The following is a 25,916-nucleotide window of genomic DNA, read 5'->3' as shown; positions in this document are numbered from 1 at the left end:
TATATAGAAGAACTGTATCGTGAGCAGATGGCGGAGAAGTGAAGCGTGTCACCAAGGTGGTAAAGTCGAGGGAGGGGGCAAGGTAACCGTAAATAGAGAATCAGTAAACGGATGTATTGAAAATGCAAATCCGATCTCCGCACCGTGAGTGTGATAGACAAATTAATGAATATACTAGTGGCAGCGGTGTCGTACCTGCAGACTGGAACAAGAAGTATCCGGTCGAGGTTGTAACCACAAAGAAATAGCAGGTGGACGGGAATGGATCCCTTACTCGATGCTGTAAGAGAGCGGGAATTAACACGTTCAGTAAAGGAATAAAATGAAAAGGATTGAAGGTGCAGGACGCGCATCCGTAGCAATCCAGTGTGGGGCTTATCTATTGTAGAGTAATCGTGGCATGTAGTGCCGGGTGTGAGTCGGGGAAGCTCCGCAGAAACGACTGATAGCGCGAAGGAGCCGATGCCTCAGTGTAGTCATGGAGACGCGGGTAGTCCTTTCTCAGTGTTTGTCATGCGAAGGGACGCAGGAAGAGAGGCGAAAAAGTGGCGGCCATGTTAGTCTGGAGTGTGAATGAGAACAAGTAGTTGTAAAGTAAGGAAATGTCACTATGCAGTTTGAAGACCTTTGGGGTAAAGCAATGACGGGCATAACAACCTGGCTGCCTCCCCTGAGTCACCTATGGGCCCCGGGAATCGGAGAGGAAATCCCAGCACACGCGAGATACCAAAACCTAGTTTGATGCCGGGCTTGAAAGAGTTGGGCAACTATGGAGAGAACGCAAATTCATAGCAATCTCGGAACTGGAGGAAACCCTCCAACTACACCCAATACCCATTTTCCTCTACCTACGCCTAAAGGGCGTCCTATCTAAACGGGAAGGGCAAGCCAAGATACAGAGAGAATTCACCACATTTGAGGAAATCCTCGACACGATCACCATGAATAAATGTCTGATATCATGCATGTATAGCGCACTGATCAACAAAAATCAGGACTCCACCTCAAACCTCAGAGACAAGTGGGAAAAGGGCTTTAATAGAAAATTCGACCAACACGCCTGGGATACTATATGTAAAACACCATCTCAAATATCAATCGCTGCACAATACAAGCTCCACGCAGTAAAGTTACTTCATAGATGGCAATATGACCCCCGCAGACTTTCCAAAATGTATCAGACTAATAGCCCAAAATGCTGAAGGGAATGCGTAACGGATGCCAACTACTGGCACATGTTGTGGGACTGCCCCAAAGTATGCATATATTGGAATGAAATGCTGGGATGGATTAAACAGATGGCGTCGAGAGGAAAGCAACCCTCCTCCTGACGTTATTTGGTCTAGAAGAAGATGATGAGGAATTAGCCACGATAAAGAGACTAGCATCCCGCTGCTACTGGCAGCAAGAGCAGGTCTAGTCATCAAATGGAAATCCCCACATCTCCCAACGAAAAAGGAATGGATAAGTATTGTAACGAATATATACACGATGGAGAAAATTACAGTGCGCTCCACGGAAAAGCGGCGCGCAACTAAGAAATATGGTGTGACTTTGCTGCACTACATGTCCCAAACCCAGGACAAAAGTGAACCAATGACTCCGAGACCCTGTCAATCTACACAACTCAGGAAGGACTGTACACCGCCCACTCACCGCAGGTAAAGGGGCCTGTCGCAAGCCAAGAAGAAATGCGATCAAAGTATGACAATTGTCCCAATCTCTATGAAGTATACGTCCCTGCCAAAGAACTGCGCAAAAATAGTAGTCTGTCTAGGTGGGTCAGGGGGAGGGGAAGGGACATAGTAACGAAATTGGGGAGGGAAGGGTTAATATTGACAGTTGTATAGTTTTGTTGAAGCGTTTTGCTGAAGTGAGTAACATTACGATGATAACGAAAGTGTACTTATCCAGAGTTAAGTAATAGTCGTTATGTAGACAGGAGCTCAGTTGGGGAAAAGACGGTTAATGGAAGCTGTTATGTTTGTTCCTTCATACCACTCACATCCGGAGCCTGCAATGTATTAATGCCAACAGGATACTCTGATTTTGGTGGCTCTGTTTACTTCATCTGACCTTATGCAGAATGCAAAGCACTTTCTAGTCACAAAGCGTGCAACTCGAAGTAATGGATCCTGACCAACTGCAATGTCATCAAAAGTGTGCAGTGCTTGTAAAGACTGTGCCTAAAGTTGGAAGGCCTGAGGTTCATAGGAAGCCGATGGCAAACTACAATGAGCTGCATTGCAGGAGGACTAGTAGGATTCAGAGAAGAAGTGACCCAAAAGGTGAATAATGTATGCAGGGGGTACTGGAATGAGCAAGTAGCAAAACTCAAGTGGATTGAGGCAATGGAGAAACCGGTGAAGGTGCAATAACAGGAGGAATATGAACTGTGTTTTTACAATGAAGGGAGCGTCTTTCCAGGGTCCAATAGCAGGTGCAATAAGACATTTTACATCCCAGATTTCAAGGATGGGACAGCAGCTGTGATGGACAACTACTGTGTGTGCAGCCAGCAGGCATTTCTGCACCTCCCGCCATCATGGAGGGGCACCTGCTCGCTGGGCTCGCTGCATTCGGCACTCCTGGTGCTCCCTGAAGAACACTTTGTTTGTTTTGTTTATTGATTTGAAGGGCGCACTGAACCCGAAGGTAACTGGGCGCAACATGGTATAGGAATACTTGAGGCTTGTTACATAGGATATAGTTACACAGTGAAGTAGTTGCTATAGCAAGGCAGACGATAAGGTGAGGCAAATAGGTAAGTAGGATGATGCAATAGAGTAAGTCTGTGCAGGTACATACATTGCTAAAGGGGCCAAGGAGGTCATAAGTTATTGGAGCCTAACCAGTTCAATGTGTTGCGCCTGAAGCTCAGATAGGATTGGTCAACTCTAAGTGCTAGGGGTAGGTTGTTCCAGGATTGGGCAGCTTTCACCGGGAAACTATTGCCTCCAGATTTCTTCAGTTTGAATATGAGTATCTCAAGGCAAAAGGTGTTTGCGGTTCTAATGGGGCAGGTAGATGTTCTCGTAACCATCCCCTCCGTTAGGTAAGGTGGTGCTGTGTTTAGGCATTTATGGGTCAGGGAGATAGTTTTGAGTAAGATTCTATCGATAATCTTTTGTTCCCTTCTGATTTTGGAGACATGTTCTCTGTTCAGGGCCGTTCTGAGGGCATTATTATTTGTAGGATTTGTATTTTGTCCAAGATATACTTGTTGGCCCCTAAGTATAGGACGTTACAATAATCCAATTTTGACATTATTAGGGCGTTTGCAAGGGTAATACAGCTAGTTTTAGATAAGAATGTCCTGCAAGCGCTGATAAGTTTACAGGTGTAGGCTGTAGATGACGCCATGGAGTTCACCTGTTCTTTTAGGGTAAGGGTGGAATCAAGGTAAAACCCTAAAGTTTTAATTTCCCTGGTTACCGTAATAATAATTCCGTCTATATTGAAGGCAGAGTAGGTAGGATTCTGTTTTTTTAAGATAGTGGTTGATCAAAGGATCAGGATTTCTGTTTTGTCGTCATTCAGGCAGAGGCCATGGGATGCCATCCATGCCTGAATGAGGAGGTATATTTTATTTACCAAAGCCGTATCTGCATCATAATTGCCCAAAAGGGGAATGAGGATCCGAGTGTCATCTGCGTAATTAGTGTAGATGACAGCCAGTCTGTCCAATTTGTCAATTTAAGGGCTTGGTAAATATATTATACATGGTTGGCGATACACAGGAGCCCTATGGAATGCTGCATGTAGATTAGATAGGGTCAGCTGATGCAGAAGGAGAGACCAGGTGGCTTGTCGGCTCCAACATCTACACCAGTGTCCAACTTCCCCACCACAATGCTACCGCAGCAGCCTATATTCTGCATCTTGCCAGAAAAGGAGTAAAAAGAAAAATTGCAGAGAAGGAGAAGGTCCAATTATCGATCACAAGATTCCTCAGAATTACTCAAAGAAATACCATATCAATACCGAATCTACAGCAAAGAAGTTACTTTTTTCGCAGCGTTACTGTTGCCAGTAGTGCAGACCGCTGTAAATGCCAAATGGCTCTAAATTGTGCGTTGCAAATTGATCCAGCTGGCCAATGACCCTGAACAAGTCCTCAACGTAGTCAAGATGGAAATGCACGCAATCCGGCTGATGACACTGCAGAACCGCTACGTGCTGGACCTCCTCATGGCGATAGAAGGGCGGGTCTGCAAAAAAATTGGATTCCTGTTGCACCTACATACCTTCTAATGATGCAGACAATGGGTCCCTCACCAACATAATAGGGACCCTGCATGTCCTCCGCACTCGCATGCAAACAGAAGCTAGCATAAAGGAGAGTGATTGGTTTGACAAGCTTTTTTCTTGGGCACCATCCTGGATGGGGGCAATCATGAAGATGTTGGTTGCTGTGGTCGTGTTTGTGTTGGTGAACTTTTTCACCTGCTAGCTGGGGCTTGGATGCTTTGCCAAAGCAGTGTCTAGAAGTGCAATGATGATGGTCTCAATTTGGCTACAGGAGACACCTCGTGGTACAAAAGATATCGCAGTTAAGACTGATGACCCTAGCCAAGCCACGCATGGTTGCAACAGAGGAATGTCTTCACCCTCCCCCTCAGGCACCACTACAGTAACCCCACCTGACTCTGGAATTACACAGAACACTGGGTAGATTTAGCAGGAGATGGATGGTGTATATACATATGACATGTACTCCCAAGCAATGCGCGCACACGTGGGAAAGATTGCGGTCTGTGTGCAGAGCATGCGTACCAAAGGAAGGGTCACTGCCATACTTGGAAGCAGAAATATTGGAAAGGGAAAGAATGATAAAGGAAGACACATGGCAGTTTGTTAATGTAGTATTAACGAAAGGGCGGAATGTTGGGAAGGGGGAAGATTGTCCCAGACCCCCAAGCACTTTCGGATGCGACAGAGGTCTTCGAACGTGCTGTAGGGGCTTTCGGAGATTATAGGGGTATCGACAGGGGCTATAGTGTGGGGAGGGTGGTGCATGCTTCAGCTTTACAGTACATTGGGAATCAAATACCATCTTAGATAGCAGCAGCCATATTGAAAAAGAGGCCTAGCTTTGCGCTGCAGCCCGGGCCACCTCCCAAGACACACACATGGAAATATTTGTATGTATGCGGGAATAGGTTGTAGCATGGGTACCGGTGAGATAGGCCAGAGATGCAGAGATTCATAGACCTTTCATTGTCTCATGTTGCCAGCATTCGTATCCTAGAAGGAATGCACCCTGCAAGGCCACCAACAGGGTTGAGCGCTCTCTGCGAAAAGCGATCCACCGAGAAAGAGGACATGAGCAACTGACCTTCCCTGTCCCAGCTAAGTAATGGCGCCCAGATGCTCCCGTCCCGAGACCCCCAGCATTTCAAGGTACCAGTTAGTCCCAGACCACTGACACTAAAACTGTTAAACCCCCAATCGATCAGAAAAGATAAGAAGGAAGGGACCAGTTGCCTTCACCATAGGTCACAACATTTGTGCTTTGAGATTCCCGGGAGTGGTGAAACAACATAAATAACATTAGGGTGGGGATCTTTGGATGGGCGCTGATGTTTCTGGAATCGAGTTGGGTTGTGTGATGCAATGACCTGGAACTATCCTCTTAGTTCCTGTCTGCAGTACCAGGTGCCCATTAGGTTAGAGATAGAGCATGTATTGTTTTTCTTCACATAATTACGAGTTCATTGTAGTTTCATGCCTAATGACACGCAAGGAGAAACCCATGTAGAAGAAGGACATATGGTGCTGGGACCAATGACCTAGCATCCCTTATGGAGCAGGTAGCCTATGTATAGGGTCTCGCCAACTAACCATTTGATTTTGTACTTTATGTAATTTATGTCACTGATGACGCTGTGAACCTCCATAAAGTGTTTTGTACTGATTTTGCCAGAACATTCTGTGGCAGCAGATTGCTTTGCTGGCGCATACTTGTTTTTGTGGAAATAAAACCTTGTTTTCCTTGGAAGAGGTGTGCTGGCCCTTTTTCCCTAGTGAGTTGCATTTTTTCTGGTCTGAGTGTTGAGGGGTTTCTCTAAGGACACCTGGCCCTGGATGGCTTTATTAGTCCAACATAGAATCATGAAATCAGTCTTTTTCTTCGGCAGCCAGGGTAGGGACTGGAATGCACGGGTGAAAGTCAGTTTATTTCAGGAGATGGTTATGGGAATCCTAGATGGGCTGGGTCTGCAGGACACACCTCCATCTTGGCAGGTAGCATCAATCCAGTCCTGAATATGAAGAGGGCAGTCACTGGCCTGGTGACGACCAGGCAGGTCTTCTTGGAGTTTAAGATGTAGCCAGGTGTCATTAGGACATGTATGAAGTCGAATATCGTAAGTGCTGGGCCCCTGCGGGCTAAATGTGTAAAAGGATCAGTGATAGAGCCCACCCCAGAGGGACCCCACAGGTGTTTCAATCTGTTAAAGAAGTGTAAGGGCCCATTTATTTTCACCACCTTTCAAGGCCTCACAGGAGATTGTTGTCCCTTAAATTCGCTAAAAGAACAATACATGTTTTTTTTTTTTGCATTTCTTTTTAAAATTCTATTTTTTTACTTTTATCTTTTGGTGGAGGTAAAAATTGCAGAATTATTTGGGAAGTATTTTACCTGACAGTCATAGAGGATTTACCACATACAATATTCCCCCCAGAATACCACATTAGGTAATTGCCTTCTTCCATATAATTTGGCTGGAGACGGTAGAAACAAACAGTATTAAAAATATAGCCTGTTATTATATTATGAGGGACAAAGAGTTGAAAACCTGGTTACTGTGGCCCTTCATTGTCCGACAAGACTAAGCAGTTTTCATGTTTTGATCACTAGTGAGACCATTACAAAATCTTTGTTTCAGCACACCCCTCTCAGCACTTCGCATATCACCAAACCCAGGGACTCCCCGAATGCAGGCCCACTAACAGCCACTAAGAACAGCGCAGAATGTTGTAAAAGGGCAGCGCGCAAATGGGGGCTGCAAGGGCGCCCTGGGACCTCTCTACCCAATTTGGAACAACCCAGAGTTCACACCTGGGACATCCCCCGCAAAGCGTCAACAACTTGAGAAAGCGAGGGACTAGACAAAGTAGCAGACATTTTTCACGGTCGGGGCCCTGCTAACATTTGAAGAATTCAAAACGAAATTCAAGGTCACAAAGGCCGAGAAATTTTGATATGCGCAACTCAGATACTGGACATTCCAAAGCAGCACTAAAGCGCAAGTAGGAAGGGAACTCACTGCACTAGAGCGCACCTTAACAGCAACAGCCCCCAAAGGGAAAATCTCCACCCTCTGCAAGCTTCTTGACAAATCTGACCCTAATAAAAAGAAAACTATATGCTCAAATGGGAGAAGGACTTGGGTTGAGAGCTAGATCCAGAGGCCTGGGGTCGGATCTGGTCCCGGATGCACAAGAGCTCGAAATGCATCACGAACAAGGAAGGGGCGATAAAGGTGTGCTACCGGTGATACTTAACCCCAGAAATCTTAAACAAATGTAACCTGTCAACTTCGCCAGAATGCTGGAGAGGCTGCACAGCCACGGGCTCACTAATGCCTTTACTATGGGCATGTCCGAGCCCAACCCGGTTCTGGCGGGAGGTGCTAGAACAGGTCAGACTAATAACAGGGTTGACAATCCCATGGGATTCGGGGGATAGTTCTATTGGGGGACACAGGCGAAGGGGCATTCCCGCTAATGGGATGCCTCGCGGACCCATGCACACACCTGCTACAGCAGCACAAATCACCATGGCAAGGTTCTGGAAACAGCCCGAAGGCCCGACGATCCCAATGTGGTTTGAGAAATACTGGGACACAGTAGTGGCAGAAGGAATAACCAAGGCCCAAGGGGCAACGGTGAGAAAATTTGACAGAACCTGGGCCCCGTTTCAGGAATACGCAGAGCAATTCCCAGGAATGGTGCGCCAAACACCGTCTCTCCGATGGCTCATAATGCTAAACCAGGGGGGCAACCACAGAACCACAACCATCACAGGATGACCCTCTCCGTGACAAACCCACTGTGGACTAGAGACTGAGCCCACTGCCGCCTGTGTAGGCCCCCCCTATCAGATGTCTGTATTACAGACCAGACGAGAAGCACTCTTGACCTGTAACGTTACCCCAGTCTGACTAACTGGACAGGCAGCCCTCATTACACATCCATAAATCGCCCTCGACTTTTGGTTGATTTTGTTATTGTTTGATAACTTGTAAAACCTCAATAAAATTGAAAGAAAAATAAAATCTTTGTTACAAAGCCAAACACGCCCCATACCCACCTAAGCTTTTCAAAGATGGCTAGTCACATTTCCATGATATATGTATGTTTGAGTCATAAAAAACGTTTGTTGAACTGCAGATTTAGTCTCATCAAGCATTACCAAAGCTTCATGCCTTTGTCAAAGAATGACTAAAACCAGGTAACTTCATTACGGGTGGTTTTGGGATATATCTTTAAGTAGCTATAGCGGTAGTAGAATTTGCAGACATTCAATATGCTTCATGTTAGGTGTAAGCTTGAAGTCTGCAACCTTTGGCTCTGCAGCTGTTTTGGACTCCCAACTCCCATCAGACCTAGTCTGTATAGTGAATGGTGAGGCATCATGGGAGTTGGAGTCCAAAACATCTGGAGTGGCCCAGATTGCAGACCCCTGTGTAAGCTATTCAGTGTATCCTGACTTTTAAGCTCGCATTGCTTTAGGTTCTGGTACTTGTAGATCTATGTTTATAAAGTGGAAATAACCTGGGAGTACATTAGAGCAATGCAAAATGTCAAGCGTTAAAAGCCGGGACCAGCAGAGCATTTTCAGCTCTGCCTGAAAATATGTGCATGTGATCTATGGATTGACATCGTGGGAGGAAAGTGGCCACTAGTTAGTCAACATTCCGAGGTTTATTGGGCTTCAGCATTTCACACCCAGTAGGTAATGTGTCTAGTGCAATGCAATAGTAAAATGCTCTACAAATTACATAAGACAATCAGTGAATTTCATACAATTTACTAAACGAGCCTGGCGGCGCCTATCTGCGATGTTGCATCCACTAGCTTCACTTAACGCAGTGGTATTGCACATTCTGTGTTCTAATTAGTACCCCTCCATTGTATTTCTTTAGGGGTTGTGCCCTGAGGAATTACTACTATTCCACTTCTAAGCTGCTTGAAAGTAATTTTATTGACATCAGTTGGCATGCTTAAGTGGTTCAGCGTTCATCCCTTGTCACCCCTGAACACTGAATTAACGTTGATGCATATCTACATACCTCCCTGTCCTTTGTGAGAACTGCCACAATCAATTTAAGGGTTTCTCATTGCTCTCTTATTGCATTGCGGTACATGTATTCTTAACTTTCATACTTGGACTACACCCAGGTGGCAGAGTCCTTATGAACAGCGCATGGCTCTCTGGGCCAACCTGTGTACCTCCTGGAGATGCCTATTTAAACCATGTGAGGCAGAAAGCCAGCGTTGGTCCCCGTCAAACCCAGGTTTCTCTAAAACTGGATTCCCTGTTAGTTTCCTACTTTGCTTTTGTGCTTCAGTCATGCTCCTACTTGCCCGTACATGTTCAGGTGCAGTTCCCTTCTGTGCACACCTAGATTAATCCTGTTTCTGTATTGTATTTTATGGGAGGGAAAGGTGAGCACTTTCATAAGAAACACTGTACGTAAGCAAAACAATGAAGGCGGTGGAGCAGGCCAGTCTCAGTAAAGGGCACTGTGACAAATCAACTTCCATTGATATACACATGTTCTAAGAACAGTTGAGTATTGTTAGGAACTGGGACATATTCTGGAAATCTGGTACCATTCCCACTCAGTGTAACCAGTCCACATTCAGCCACTCCTTTGCCTAGTGGGAAGTTCTCCTCTAGGAGTCCCTCACTCATGATGGCCTCCTCCATGAGTCCAACATTCACAAAGGCTTGCTTGGGTAAGCCCTTGCAAGCAGGATCCCCTTTCCTATGGCCCAGCTCCTTACACACAACAACCTTTGGGTGGCGAGAACGCAGGTGTCCCAGTGTTAAGTGTTCCTGTGCTCTGCTTTTCTGAGTGCACAGCTGAACTAGAGTTAATGGGATTTCCCTTCATGCTTTTGGAGACCTGACTTGGACGAGGAGGGGTTTGGAGCTTTTATCCTTCCCATTCTTGTTGCTTTTCTTGTCTGGTTTGGGTATGCTTGCATAAGCCTGTTTCTGAACCGGAGCACTTAGACACCTGTCTGCAACCTTTTCAAGCTCCCTGGGGTCTGTAATAGTCTTGTCCACAAGATGCTAACAAGATGCTGGGGTAGGTCAACCTCACAATTCTTCAAAACATGCTCCACGCAAATCAAATTGTACATCCCTTTAAATGTGTTAACTTTGTTACCAGACACCCACCCGCTGAGATATTTCAACAAGTGCGTAACGCTTCAAATGTCTGCCCACTTTTCTTTCTTGAGCTACTTACTGTTCCGGGGATTTACAGAACTTTCTGAGAAGGGCCACCGACATGCTCTCATAAACATGCCTTTCCTCGGGAGTTAATCGAAGAATTGCGTCAGTCCCCTGGGTCGGTAAGCGACTCATCAGGGCTGCACCCACAGTACCTCCTCCACCTCCTGTAGTTGAAAAGCAAGCTCCAGTGCTTCAAACCAATCAAAATTATCCTTCCTCACTTCATAAGCCTGTACTAAATATTGGGGATGTGGCGCCGGGGTTTATCCCTGGCACCCTGGTTTGAGCCACTACTGCTACCCTTGCTAGAGGTGGATCTGTTGGCCTCCTTCTCTTCGAGTGCCAGCTTGCACGCCTCTATGGTGACCTTTTCCCGCTCTTTTTTGTTTCTCCAGCGCTAGTCTCCTCGCCTCCAAAAGGAGCTTTCTAGCCGCTATATCATTTACCACTGGTACAATTACTGGGCCACTTGGATGCTCTGCTGAGACCTGGGACCTGCAGGATGCCACACTAGCCCTTGACCTCCCTGACACTCTGGAGTGTTGAGAAAGCACACTTGCCCCCCGGAGGGATGGTTGGTTATTCATGCTGTCTTCCTCGCCATCTTCCACCACCCCTTCTGGAAGTCCTTCATTCAGGAACACAAGGCCTATCCTGTCCCCTGAGCTCTCTTCTCCAGCTATCCAAACCTGGATACTGGTCAGCAACTCGGGTCTATTAATCTGGGTGCTGTGGGGAATTCCTCTCTCTTGACATAAGACATGCACAACATCCTTACTCATGGCTTTCGCAGTCTCTGTCAAGATCAAACTAGAGACAACCATCTTCCACCAATGTGACAAATCAAATTCCAGGGTAACAGTGGTCCGAATATCGGTTTCTAAACCATCATTCAGACCCACACCTCTAATGCACCAAAGGGGAACCGAATAGATTGGAATAACAAGCAAAATATAAATCTCCTTGTCCAATTTTGGTAATGTGGTCAGAAAGGTCATGAATCGCTGGTTAGTTGCAACATAGTGAAAGAAAAATTATTGCCGAATGGTGTCAAGGTTTTATTTTAAAAATTGACTTTATTAATCACAATAGACTAACAACACTACAAAATACAACCCACCCGGTAAAGGAATGCAATGGACAGACAGTTTCAAAGAGGAAACAGGGATGCATTCTGGATACTGACATGAGGGTGGTAGGTACGGATAATTACCACAAATGTTTGTTAAGGTTTCTTGACTTCAGTACAAAGGGAGCAAAGGGTCTTCAAATGTCTCTGGGGCCTGCTGTGAAGGACTAGGGGGACAGAACCATGTACCTTTTGGCTGTAGATGTTCTTGGTGCTCAATGGGGATAAGTCGGCATTCAGGCACTTTGCAGGCTTCTGTGAAAGAGTTAGAGTTGGGCGAGCAAAGCTGGATGAAGGGCTGCAGGCTGGCCTACATGGCGGCTCAGGGTTAGTAATCGCTGTCTTAGTGCTGATCAGCGGTTCTGAAACACTTGTCGAGATGCCTTGGGATTCGTTCAGCAACTGCAGCTTCACAATGGTCAGCGGTCCAGTCATTCTGGATTGAGGAACTTGACTGGCTCATAAATGTCCTTTAAGGCAAGACTACGGCGGTAGATGCTTGTCGAGACACTTCTCCCAACTTCTTCAGTGGGCTTGTCGCCCTTTAAGGCAGACGGCCCAAAGCTGAGTAGTGGGTTGCAGGTAGCTGCCTTGTCTTTGGTTCTAGGTTCAGAGAACTTCTGGCACTTCCTATCCAGGAAGCCTGCTGCAGAGCCTAACAGGGCATGCTGTGTGCTGCCTGGGTACCGGTTCTGTAGCGGCTGGAGGGTCCTCTGAGTTCTTTATCTCCCTCTGTTCCCTGGGAGAAGTTTAGAGGATGGGTCTTGCTTCCCTCTTTGGATATCCTGGCCTTCCTTTACTGGGGGAAGACGTAAGGAAGACAGTACCTTCAGCCAGGGTCCAAGGTTTTGTTATTCTTTCTTACTTCTTGTGAAGTCTTCAGATGATCTGCCAAAAGAGCGGACCAACCCTCTTTTAAAGCCAAGTGGGCCACAGTGATTGGTGTAAGCTAAACCTACCTTAGTGAACCAATCCTGGGGTCCCGGACAACAATGTTTTTGTAGGCGTGAGATCATAACCAGAGCGCTTAGCAACAGAAATGGTAAAGGGGTGAAAACAGGAGCAAGGTGTGCCCTAGAACTAATATGGCAGAATCCTTCTCTGAACTGAAAGAGCTATAGTCTCACTCCCTTGTGCTACTAAGTCCCACCCATCTTCCCGTTTGATGTGTTGAAAGAGTCTATCCAGTTAATGGTGTTCCCTGTGTGGTTGCTGTTAAAGCGGCAGGTCACCCTTGAAGCTGCAGCAATACCAGACTCTCTGGCTCCCGCAAACCACATTCTCGTACTTTATGAATGGGGTCCTCCTAGCAGGGTGTCGCACTGTAAACAGACCCAGACATGACAATTCAATGCTATTGATACTAAGAGGCGGGAGCTGGCTTCAGGTTGGCACAGTTGCATGGAAAGGTTGTTGGGTTTCCTGCCTCCTTTGTTATCCTCTGCAGCCATGCCCCTTGTCGGCCTGTTTGAAGTACCCCCTGTTGGTATCATAATTGCTGCCACCAGCTGAAAGGACTAACAAAAGAGCACGGTGGATCCATAAAGCCTGTGTCAGATCCAACAGAGCCTGCAGGTGAGTTGTTGTGCCCCCATTTTGGCCCAAAAATAATTTTAAAGTGTATTTAGGCCCAGTGGGCCCTCGTTTGTTGCAGGCTCTGTACCAGGCTCCCCTTCCTGGATCTCCCTCCCTCCACCCGCCTACTGCCCCTCCCACATCCTGTCATTGGTTCTCCCCAAGGTCATCGCTGACCTCTCCAGGGCAGCCCTCGGCCCGTGAATCCCCTGCAGCTAAGGACCTGAGGCAAAGGGCGGCTCCTACAGAGGCAGCTCCAGAAAGTGTCAGCAGGTGTCCGCCAGAGAAGCGAGAGGCCAGTAGCCTGCCGTCAACCAGCACCAACCACTAAAGTAAGTTAGGCAAGGGTGGGGACTGAAGCAATCCCTTTACTCCAGAAAGCCCTACCACTCATAAGTAACAATATCCTACCTCTGACCTGTAAACACTTGCATATGCAACACTTAAACACACCTGCTAATGTTAGCGTGCACCACACGTCGATGTAGCCAGGAATGTTAGTGTGCATCTGAGCCGCATTTAGATGGAAGTGTGAAGTTTTGCCTTCCTCAGTTGCTCGCTCTTCAGCTGTGTTGTACTGTGCCTCTTAAGACTGTCACATCTAGAAAGTGCGGTCAGCATTGAATTTGCACTAAAAGTGTACTGTGTAGAATTCTGCATCTAGATATTGTGGTCAAGTGACATCGAGTTTGCACTAAAAGTCTACTGTGTTGAACTGCAATCTAGATATTGTGGTCAAGGGACACTGACTCTGCACTGGAGGTTTGCTGTGTTGAACTCCGCCTCTTAGACTGTCGCGTCTGGGTTTTGTGGTCAAGCGATACTGTGTTGCATTCCATCCCTGTGCCTCGGGTTCACTGAAAGATTACTGTGTTCGATCCTGCCCCTTGGAACTGTGTCACAACTAGAATCCACGCCCAAAGATAACTGTGTTGTACTCTGCATCACGAGGAAACCTACCTCATAGGGCTCCCCCACATCCAGATGGCGACTCCAAACTTCCCATTACACCACGCCATGACACCCCGCCACCCATCTAAAACGAGAGCTTTTCTATGGCGCGCCTCCCACCTCCCTCCTCTTAAACCCTCCCCCGTCCTGTCCCAAACAAACTCATCGCTCCCCCTCCACCTGCCATTGAGAACTCCCTAGTAACGTTCGCTGTGACACCCCGCCCCCTGTCAAACTCCCAAGCCAGAGGAGCCCGATGGCGCTCCAAACATCCAACAGCCTCTTTCTCCCATCCCATCCTCCCACCGTCCTGCGATCATACCTCCCCGCCTTTCACCCCCCATTACCTCAGAGTCCCCACCCCCATTACCTCAGAGTCCCCATCCCCCACCCCATCACAGAACTGAGCACTCCCACCACCCAGATCTACCTCCTCCTTCCCCCGTCCCCTGCCCTAAGCCCCCATCGACAACAGCCAACACCCCCTCCACCATATCCCTTGCCCTCTCTAAAAACTGCACATCTTTCCCTGGCAAGAACAGTGGCCTCATCTCCGTCACCCTCTGACCCCCCCCCCCCATCCTCTCTCACACACCGACTGCACTGAAACCCCTGAAAAGTAGAAAATGAGCCTGGCCCCTTCAATGACTATCTACTCCTCACCTCTCCTATCTCGACCAAACCCCACAATCTCTCACCCCCATCATCACACACTCCCCCTACCCTCACCCTGCTTCCAACCCCTCTCCCTCGACTTCTCCCCCCGCACACCAGACATTCTCAGCCCCTCAAGATTCACACAAGAATCTCAGGCCCCAAATCCCTCCCCGCCCTCTGACCAACTGCCCAACCGCACCCGTCTTCCCAATTCTACCTCCCCCCCCCTCACACATCCACCTCCCTCGCCTACTCTTTCCAACCCCCATCGTCCTAACCCCACCACCCATCAACTGTAACCTGATGACACCCTACCTCCCCTCTTTGCTTCCTCTCCCTGCCCCACCGACCTTGAATGCCCCACCCCGTTACACCCCATACCCACAGCCCTACAACCTCCAGGACATCTCCCCACTCCGAAGTAAAATGCATCCTTTTGAATGCCCGCTCTGTAGCAAAAAACAGACACTACAGCCACCATCCAAGTAAACCACCCTTCCCAGACTCTACTAGGAGATTTCAATATCTGGTTAGTCATCCCCCCACCAACCCCATGACCCATTCACTGGTCGACATCCTTTACGCACTTTACCTCTCACTTCACATGAACGGCCCAACCATTATAAAGGGCACACCCTAGATGCTATCTTCAGCTCCCATGACCTGATTCATCTAACCCCACCCTTACCACTCATCTGGTCAGATCACTATTTCGTCCCTTTCTCCAGCCTCTCCCCAGCCCCCGCCCCAGTATCGAAACCCCCCCCCCCCTTCGCCGCAAATGCTGGAACAAACTAAAGATCATCCCTGACCTAGCAGAAGTCCTGCTTCATAGGCCCCCCACAACTACCCCCCCCTGATAAATCTTTAGCCATCGACTCCTTAGACTCATGGCTCAATGACTCACTAATTACGCGCACCCCCTCATGCCCCCCCCCTCAAACCTTGGACCATTTCCCAAATGGTTTACTCCTGAGCTGAGGAATGCCAAACAAATAAATAAATCCCTGGAGCGCAAATGGCGAGAAAGAAAAACCAATCTCAGTAGATCCACCTTCGCCTTGCACCATCGCAACTATAAAGCAGAAATCCGAAAAGTCAAAGCCCACTACGACAATCAGATTCTCAACTGTGGAAACGGCAGCAAGGAACTCCACAGAATCATATCTGAATTCATCAAACCCACCTGTACCTCTGCCCAATCTACCCCATCACAATCACTCTGCGACTCTCAAGTCGCTCCACTTCTACACCACCGCTTTCGACAGAACGACTTCCCTTAACAACAAACTGTCCCTCCTCTCCCCACCCCAAAAATCGACAACTGTAACAACAACCCCCCCGCCCGATGCTGCAACACCGACCTCACCCACTTTTGATTCCTTCAAACCAATCTCCAGAGAAGAATTTCTCAACCTTCTTTCTACTCGCAAACCCTCTGGTTCTCCCGTAGACCTCTGCCCCACCTCAGTTTTCAAAGAAATATTCTCATCCACCTGTGCAGGAGAGTACGCAAGAACCATCTGAAATGACTCCCTCAGCTCTGGAATCTTCCCCGATGCCTTCAAAATTTGCACATGTCAAGCCCCTTCTTAAAAAACCAAAACCATCGCTCGACCCCATTGACCCCAAAAAGTACCACCCCATCTCGAACACCAGATTCCTTGCAAAACTCATCAACTGTACTACATACCCCCAATTAAATGCCTTTGTCGAATCCAACAACCTCCTTGACCCTGCCCAATCAGGCTTCAGAGCGCGACATGGAACCGAAACCACTCTGGCCTCAATCTGGGATGATCTTGAGATCATTGCAGACTCTGCAGGATGCGCTGCACTAATTCTCCTAGACCTGTATGCCGCTTTCAACACAATTAACCACTCAATCCTCCTTGACCGCCTCCACTCCCTAGGAATCTGAGGAACTGCTCTCAAATGGATCGCCTTCTTCCTCAACAACAGGAAACCAATAACCCTCCTCTCCCCTTTTGCCTCGGCTGCTCACCCAGTTAATACTGGAGTACCGCATGGCGCATGTCTATCAGCCCTCCTACTCAACCTCTATATGTCCACCCTCCCTAGAATCATCCGCCCGCACAATCTCCTGTGCTACAACTATGCCAATAATACACAAATCGTCCTTAGACTCCTCAACTCAGACCCCAACTCTCAGCCCGACCTCGCAGCCTGCCTCCTTGATATCGACCATTGGATGACCACAAACCTCCTCCCCCTAAACCCCACTAAAACCGAAATCATGGTGTGCGGCAACACTGAGCTTCTCCCCCATCCACTGCATTGGCCCCCTTCCATGGGCCAACCACCCAACCATTCTGTCTCAGTAAAAAACCTTGGATGCACTATGGACTCTGACCTTAGCCTCTCCCGACAAATCAACAACGTATCTAAATCTTGTCGTTACCATATCAAAATTCTTAGGTGCATTTTTCTCTACCTCTCGTTCCCGAACAGACTGCCGCTATTTTGTCCATTGTAATGTCGAGACCGGACTATGCTAACTCCCTTTACCTTGGAGGTCCGGCATACCACCTTAATAAACTCCGAAGAGTGCAAAGCGCTGCTGCCAAAATGCTACTAGCCCTGGGTCCAAGAGACCACACCTCTCCAGCTCTCAGAAACCTCCACTGGCTCCCAGTTGGACGAAGGGCCACTTTCAAGACCCTGTTCAACACTCATTGTGCAGTGCACAAGACCGGCCCTTTATACATAACAAGACAAGCTAAAACCTTACCTCCCACCCTGCACCCTAAGATCAAGCTCTCTACTCTCCTTCTAGGGATCCCAACCACCAACTCAGTCAGGATCGGAGGATCCTCTTTTTCAGCATTGGCCCCAACTCTGTGGAACTCGCTTCCACGTCACATCCGACACACTCAAGACTGTCATTCTGCAAATTACTAAAAACATGGCTCTTCCCATAACACCAACGACCCACCCCCAAAAGATATGTCTGAACTCCAACAACTCCATGACAAAACACGCAGTGAGACTCTCTACCTAGTGTTCAAAGACCTTCGATCCTACCCACAGGATAGGATGGAGTGGATGGAGTAGATGGAGTGGAATGGGATGAAACTGATGGGATTGGATGGGATTGGATGGGATTGGATGGGATTGGATGGGATTGGATGGAATTGGATGGAATTGGATGGAGCGGATGGAATTGGGTGAGTTGATTGAATGAAAGGAGTGGATGGAACTGGGTAGAGTGGATGGAACGGGTAGAGGGGATGGAGTGGACATAACAGTTCGAATGGGATGGCGCGGCTGGAACTGGATGGCGCGGCTGGAACTGGATGGCGCGGCTGGAACTGGATGGCGCGGCTGGAACTGGATGGCGCGGCTGGAACTGGATGGCGCGGCTGGAACTGGATGAGTTGATTGAATGAAAGGAGCGGATGGAACTGGATGGAGCGGATGGAACTGGATGGAGCAGATGAAGTGGATGGATGAAATGGATAGAATACACAGAATGAATAAAAATGGACAGTGTACGGAACGGACAGAGTGGACGGAACAGAACGAGTGGATGAAATCGGTAGAGTGGATGGGAGAGATTGAATGGGTAGAGTGGATGGGAGAGATTGAATGGGTAGAGTGAGTGGGAAAGATTGAATGGGTAGAGTGAGTGGGATAGATTGAATGGGTAGAGTGAGTGGGATAGATTGAATGGGTAGAGTTGACTAAATCGATGGAACGGATGGAGTACATGCAGTAGATAGAATAGATGAACTGAAATAGATAGAATGGATGCAGTGTATGGATGGAATGGTCGAAGTGGATGGAATAAATAAATGAATGGATTGAGTGGATGGAATAGGTGGATGGAATAGGTGGATGGAGTTGCCCCACACGTGTATCACTGTGTTCTCTGCCCCCCATGCTGTTGCTATATATCTGTATCCCCCTATAAATGCTATATATCTGTATCCCCCCTATATATCCGTATCGCCCTGTCTTGAAATGTCAGTGTGTCGCTATGTTCCCACCATCCTGTTCACGTGCCTGGCCTCGGGCGCTCTAAAGATAACCATCATATCACATCACTACTCTTACTCTCTACTGTACACCATCACTCAACTAGAACACAGCTATACCCCTCATTAATTCGGCCTAGCTGTCCACATACGAATATGACCTCTTCAACACCTCATCACCCTAATAAAACGCAGCTAGCCGAGAACATTCCAGCATAGTTGCTCACATATCCCCATGCACTTGCACGATCTAAATGACACCTGGCCTAGTAGGATCGTTGTCTGTCTTCCCTTTGTTCCCCTTCCTTGCCTCGTCATCCAATTGACCTCCAACACCACACCGAAATGCTAGGACTCAGCTACCACCCGGCAATTACTCCAGCTGCACACTTATCTGGTGCACCCACGCACCCTATGACACTATCTCTCTGTACTGACCAGAACTACAGTTCCTGAGGGCGTTCAACATACCACCGCTTTGAGGTCATACCAATGATATATAGAGCGCTATATAAATGCCAAGTAACATACCATAACATAAGCAGGCTGACCATGGCAGGGGGAATGTTGGTCCTCCCCCTTCCTTGAGATGACATTGTGAACTCCTCGGCTTTTCACAATCCAAATAAATAAGACTGGACAGACGTTGCTTGTAGGTGTTGTCCAGACTGGAGTTCATGGGTCTATGCTGTGTGTGGATTAGCCCCACACATTTGCCTGAGGATGACTACTATGATTCCATTTAATTAAAAATGTTTTTAAAAAAATGCCCAGATGAGTGCACGCCCACCCTGCAGATGGTCTAATTCCTCACGGGCATGTTACAGTGCTTGGGAGGATCCAGCTCTCTTGCATGACCTTGTCGGAAGCACCGGAAGGCGGGGCAGTCTCAGTAAAGGGCCCGTTACAGTGGTTGGGAGGGCCCAGCTCTCTTGCATGGCCTTGTTCATTTTCCGTTTTTCTTGAGAGGTGTAGATGAGGTAGGGCCTGAGTGGGAAAGGCCAACAAACAAATCTATAAATGCCCACTCAGCAGTGATGTGTGGGCATTTACAGATATTAATGGCACCACTGTTGGCCCAACTACATTAGCTGAAGGCCCCACTTGTTAGACAATCCTGGTAACGCCTCTTTTGCTTCCAGTATCCATTGCGTTACAGCTATATTTTTTGAGACTGCATGTAGAGATGAAGTTGTTTTTGGTTTCTAAGAAAATAAGATCTCGAAGTGATATCCGAGCTTGGAACTTTGAACTCTTAAAGTAAATAGAATATATTGAAGGACACAGTGTTCTCTATTTAACATAGAAAAAGTTTGTCATTTATAAAGTGGGTTGCTGTGTTTTTCTATGTTCATGCAAATAATTCATCTTAGATTGAAATGGATTTGGGGTTATTTTTTTCGATCTTCGCACGTGCGCCAAATAAAGTGTAAATAAAAAGGAAATGAATCACTTTCTAAAGTCGCTGAACTGTTTGAAGAGCAAACTACTACGATAGAAAACGGGTCACCGTGGCTGTTGCACCACTAGGTGGCCTACTAGTAATGCTGTCCAATGATTCCAAAGAACACATCCTTCTTTGTACGAAAGCTTCACCGCCTTGGAGCGGATTTACTGGACAGTTCTCAGGTAGCTCCAATTCCAGGTCAGGGTCGACTCGCAACAAAGACTCTGTTATGGGCACTGCCACGTCATCCCGTCACCAGTAACGTGGGCAAGTTTCCACTGCATGAGAGGGAAGTCACTTAGCATTCATTGGGCTGCTGTAGAACTTAAATGTGCTAAGCTAGTATATTCAGAAAATCAATCTTTCATTTTAGGAACATTGTTGATAAATGTTGTTACCATGGCGCAGACCCACACGGAGAACTTCTCTGGAGTGTGTTCTGTCTGCATTTGGCCATTTGACGAATTTCGTTAAAAAAAATGTATCGGAGAGCACTTAGGGAGAGTCTTCCAAAATGGCGCGCGGTTTAAATCACAAGTCACATATACACAAGGGAAAGGACAGATGCAACATATGGGGGTGTGGGATCCAGACCATGGCAGTCCATCTATGTAGCAAAATTAAATGCTTATGTGTAACTTCTTTGATCCAATTAATTGTATCATAATAGCTGCCTAATCCACATTAAACATCCGTGAATAAGAACCCCTGAAACTATTTCTAAACGAAAAGGAGTGAAATCGACTGCAAACGTGCGAATAAATATATCTGGACAATCGCTGTATCCGTGTGCCTCCTTTCAATAAGACGTGCAGTATCCAGTGTTTGATGAAGACAATAGGCACTTGAGCGCGCGTTTGGTTTTCTGCATGCGTATTGAGGCGGACTCAAGAGAGGCGCCCTTCTGAGTTCTTATGTCCCTGATTTCAGTGCACCTTAACTGTTTATTGCATGACTGAACACTGTCTTTTTACATTTTCACAGACATGCATCTGTTTTTCTGGGGAAGGCTCCAAACACAATTGGAAGGGTGTACAAGAAGGCTGTCTACAAGCAGTTCACGGATGAAGGGTACACCACAGAGGTTCCCAAACCCTCCTGGCTTGGATTCCTGGGTCCGCTGCTGAAGGCCGAAGTAGGGGATACCATAAAGGTCCACTTGAAAAACTTTGCTTCACGTCCATATTCCCTTCATCCTCATGGAGTTTTTTATGAGAAAGATTCTGAAGGTAAGTTTGACCTCACCTTTCGTAGTCGGATGGGTTTTGTGATGGCATTGCATCCCTTGGTCAGGTGATGAAGACTGACCACCTCACAATACATCAAATACCCCAGAGGGTTGCACAGGTCCAGAAGGGCATCTTGTATGAGATCAGTTTCCTGAATCTTTATAAATCTGAGACCTCGCCCTTTTAGATAATCCACATCGATCACTGCAAATCAAATCTTGGTGCCATTATCAATATAAATTGAATTATCAACGTACAGCTCTGGGATGAACCACCCGGAGTACCATCCTAAGTAAGTGCTCCTGCATGGAAGCTGGTCTCTATATATTCACATCATTTATATTGAGAGTCATTGAATGGGCAGCAATCTGAACCTCTGGGGCTGGGCACGCAAAGCACTAAGGGTTTTCCAAATATGTCCCTACTGTAATTTCACCATGACTTGCAAATTGCGATATACTCTAAACCAGCCATTGAAAATCATTGACTTGAAAGGTAAGTGATTGTGCGGGAGCACATTGTGATTACACAAGAGTATCGCGATAAGGACCTGGCAGATGGCCTGGCACAGGAGGTGGTCAATTCACAGGAGCTTTCACGACTGGTTGTGGCGATCTTTTTATCTGATGCCTAAAAAAAAAAGGGGTTGGCACAAGTGGGCAATGAAGTCGTACTAGCAGCAGGAAGGCGTTCCATATCGTCGAGCCGGCTAAAGCTAATTTCATGACAAGGACACCCAGGGCTCAAGATAAGGTTTACAAGTGACAGTAGAATAAGAAAGCTCAAACCGCAGAGCAGGCGCTTTGTTGCAAAGAGTTACACCTATTTTAGGATTTCACAATACATCATTTTAACCATTGATAATGTCCACCGCCAATTCAAACCATTATTATTTCCTATATGAAGGTTAGTAAAGTGAAAAAAATATTTTTGAAAATCAAATGGCCAGTTATTTTGTATCATTAGCTGTAATGCTGACTGTATATGGCCATGAGTTTCGCCTGCTTGTGCTTTTTCCAGATGTTGAGATTAGTTATGTCATTCATTGAATGATTTGATTTGGAATTTATATAGCACAGCTTAGACACCAAGGTAACTTGGCGCTAGGGAAAAAGATGCACAGTAAGGCACACAAAGAATCAGAGAACCAAGAAAGAGAGAATTATCGTTTATCCAGGGGGAAGAGAAACGTCTTCAGCGCCTTCCTGAACGCAAGATGGTCAGGAATGACACGCAGAGTATGGCAATGAGTTCCATAACGTGGATGCAGCCACCAAAAAGGCTTTCTCCCACAGCGGTCTTAATTCTGAGATTCTTGACCAACGGGACCGGGGTGGTTAACAGGCCAAGGGAGATGGGCCAAAACTCAGAAGTCCATAGAGATGGGGTATCTGGAGAGTGGCTGAAAACCATGACCGTGCTCTTTTCAGCATTTAATTTCAGCCAGATGGCATTCATCCAGTTACCCACATCGCTGATGCAATACCTAAGGTGGGATGCTGCAGCATCATTCTCGCCGTTGATTCTCAATACCAGCTGCGTGTCGTCAGCGTAGGCATAAAAGACACCCGTGAGAATGATTGAGTTTAGCAAGTGTTAAAAAATAGATATTTAAAAGCAATGGGGAAATGGCTGACCCTTATGGGGCACCACAAGCAAGAGAAGAGGCAGCCGAGAGGAAAGTGGGTGGAGAGAAATCATTTGTGTCCAATTGGTAAGAAATGATTGACCCATTCTAAAGTAATGCCCCCAATGCCAATGTCTTCCAGGTGGTGACACAGAATAAAATGGTCAATTGTGTTGAATGCTGTAAAGAGATCTGGCAAAATGAGCAGTCCTACTCCTCCCAGGTCCACAATCCTATTTAAAACATCTATGATGGGGACAAGCACAGATTTTGTGCCCATTCCAGGTCGGAACCCCTATTGGAATGTATCCAGGGAGTCAGAATTTTTGAGAAAATCACAGAGCTATGTTTGACAATCAATTCCGATACCTTCATTAAAACCATAAGAAGAGAAATGGGCCTAAAATTGGCTGGGGCTTCTCAATCCAACATCGTTTTTTACAAAACCAGGGAACCTATAGCACGTTTCAGATCTGTAGGAATGGATCTAGTAGCCAATGTGTAGTTCAAGGCAACAGTCGGCATTGGCACAATGTCAATCCCTATCTCCTTAATCTTTTTCAAGGGTATGGGGACGAGGGGGGACCAGGACCTAAACTGAGTAATAATCTTAAGAACATGGTCTTCAGTGCTCAGCTGGAAGGCCATAAATGGCACCTGTACTGTACTAGGGTTGGTTTTTGAAAAGTCCAAAGGACGAAAAGGGTCCTGTACGATTACATTACAGGGATGTTTCTGTGACAGTTAACTATTTTCTCTGTGAAGAAAAGCGAGGGAGAGTTACATAAGGCTTGGAATGCTGAAATGGCTGTTGTGGCCGAAGCCATGGTAGATCATTCCCGGGTGAACGCAAATAACTCTTTAGATTATTTTTTAGTGTTTTTTAGCTGACGGAATGTGAGTCGAAAAATAAAAATCCTTTGCCTCCTTAATCGCCCTATGATAAATCGGGCTTTAAAGGAAACTCTGATATGATCAGAGTAAGCTTGGCGCCACTGACGCTCTGCCCGCTTGTATAAAATCTTGAGAGCCTTCAAGTGGGGAGAACACCAGGGGGCTGAAGAGCAGACGGGTTTCATATGTAGCTTTTCAGATGCCAAAGTGTCAGCTGTCACAGTAAAAGCTGTTTTGCAGGATGCAGAGGATCAGTGGCAGATACTGTGAGCCCGAAATTGAGATAGCCCGAATGCTAGGCTCCACATGATTCCATGCTCTGGATGAATAAAACAAAGGCTTACGATTATTTAAACCAAAAACCCAAGGTGGGAACCCCTACTTCACGGACACCTAGGGGTAGAACTGATCTATATTAAACAGGAATGGTGCCCAGTGAGTTCGAAGAGATAACTAGGAGAAGAGACTAGAACTGTAAACTTAGTCAAACATTATTACATTTTATTATTTGAGAAAAGAACAGTACAAATATAATACGCTAAAACATTATTAAATCTTCTCTTTCATTCATACTCCATTCATACCACATATTTCTTCATTATAGGTCAATTCATCAATGGAAGCCATTTCTTGTATGGAAAAAACTTCTATTCCAGCTCTTTTGACTTCCAATTTTCTTACTGATGATGGTGTAACCATTTAATGCTATTAGTCCACACTACAAACTTCATCAACTATAGGTGTCCCGAATTTTAAACACAGATTATACATAGGACTTCCAATATGTCATAGTTTCGACTAGACAACTTCTAGTCCATTTCCTCCAGATGTTTGTCTGCGTCTTCTTCAGACTATGTGAACTTTAAGCCAATTTCTAACTTTTCAAATCTTAGTATTTATGTGGTAGGATTCACAATTTCATTTTTCAACACCACCCATTTCGAGTTTTCTCTTTTCATTTTTCAGTTTTCAATGTATTGGTTCTGTGAAGGCCATTGTGCCTTGGTATTTGGAGCACAGCTTTCGGAAACTGTCTTTCTGCAATGGAACTTTTCGGTTCTGTTTTTTCGGTTACTGGTCGGATGTACCTTTTGTGCCTTCTATAGCAACCATTGCTAGTATTTTGCATATCGCCCGGTCATTCTCGAACCGTCTCGTAATGGTATCCCGGTTTATGTGATTCCTTTCCTAAAATGAACAACGTTACATTTAACTCCTGACTCTGTCTTGTCAGCGCGCACGTATGCCTCATCTTTTCTTAATGGTTGCTCCTGCCTTGTGAACCTTTAACTATTACGATTAGTTAAAGCCATAGGAATAAAAAAGGTAAATAGGACAAAATAGTGATCAGACCACTCCATAGGGATTATGACATGCAGAACTGCTCCGTCCTGGTTCATGAAATGTTTTGTCATATAATTGATCAAATTCAAATCTGGACCTGCTCCTATTGAGCTGTTGGAAATGTCCAATGAAGTGCTAAGCGTGCAATGGTGCCCCCATACTTTGTGAATATTTCTATCGTTTAAGAAGTAATTACAAGGATTTGTGCAGCAGTGTCCTCTGCTTCTGCCATGTGCGGCCTGCAGAAGATGTTCTTCATGGCGTCTAGAAGTGACAGCAGTTGGCACACCTTTTTTTAAAGTTGGGAGTTAAATGATTTCTTAGGGAGTAGAAAAGTGATTCCAATTCCCAATGTGCGTATTTTATTTAGCCTAATAAAAATATATTTTAATTCTAAAATGGATATAGCTCTTGGTAATCCAGAATTAGTTGGACCTAATAAGTCATTCAAATTAAAAGATACAATTTCGCAATAAAATCCTCTTTAGATCAGGCAGCAATAATATTAAAACTCCATCCTATGACCCTGCTCTGCTGGTACTATTAATCTAAATATATTCTTGGACATGTGGTATTGTTTATCATAGGGCA

General features: G+C 46.3%; 1 protein-coding gene across 1 annotated transcript in view; it reads left to right on the top strand.

The window, feature by feature from the left end:
- Positions 1-25,916, top strand: part of HEPHL1 (hephaestin like 1) — a 537,160-nt gene that overhangs the window by 119,263 nt on the left and 391,981 nt on the right. The window contains exon 2 of the mRNA XM_069639277.1: positions 21,216-21,460. Coding sequence (XP_069495378.1) covers positions 21,216-21,460 — 245 coding nt within the window. The remainder of the gene's footprint in view (positions 1-21,215; positions 21,461-25,916) is intronic.

The sequence above is a fragment of the Ambystoma mexicanum genome, chromosome 7q (assembly GCF_040938575.1).
Source record: "Ambystoma mexicanum isolate Mex_15411 chromosome 7q, UKY_AmexF1_1, whole genome shotgun sequence".
In the NCBI taxonomy this organism is placed as follows: Eukaryota; Metazoa; Chordata; class Amphibia; order Caudata; family Ambystomatidae; genus Ambystoma; species Ambystoma mexicanum.
This window is presented reverse-complemented; position numbering and strand designations above follow the sequence as displayed.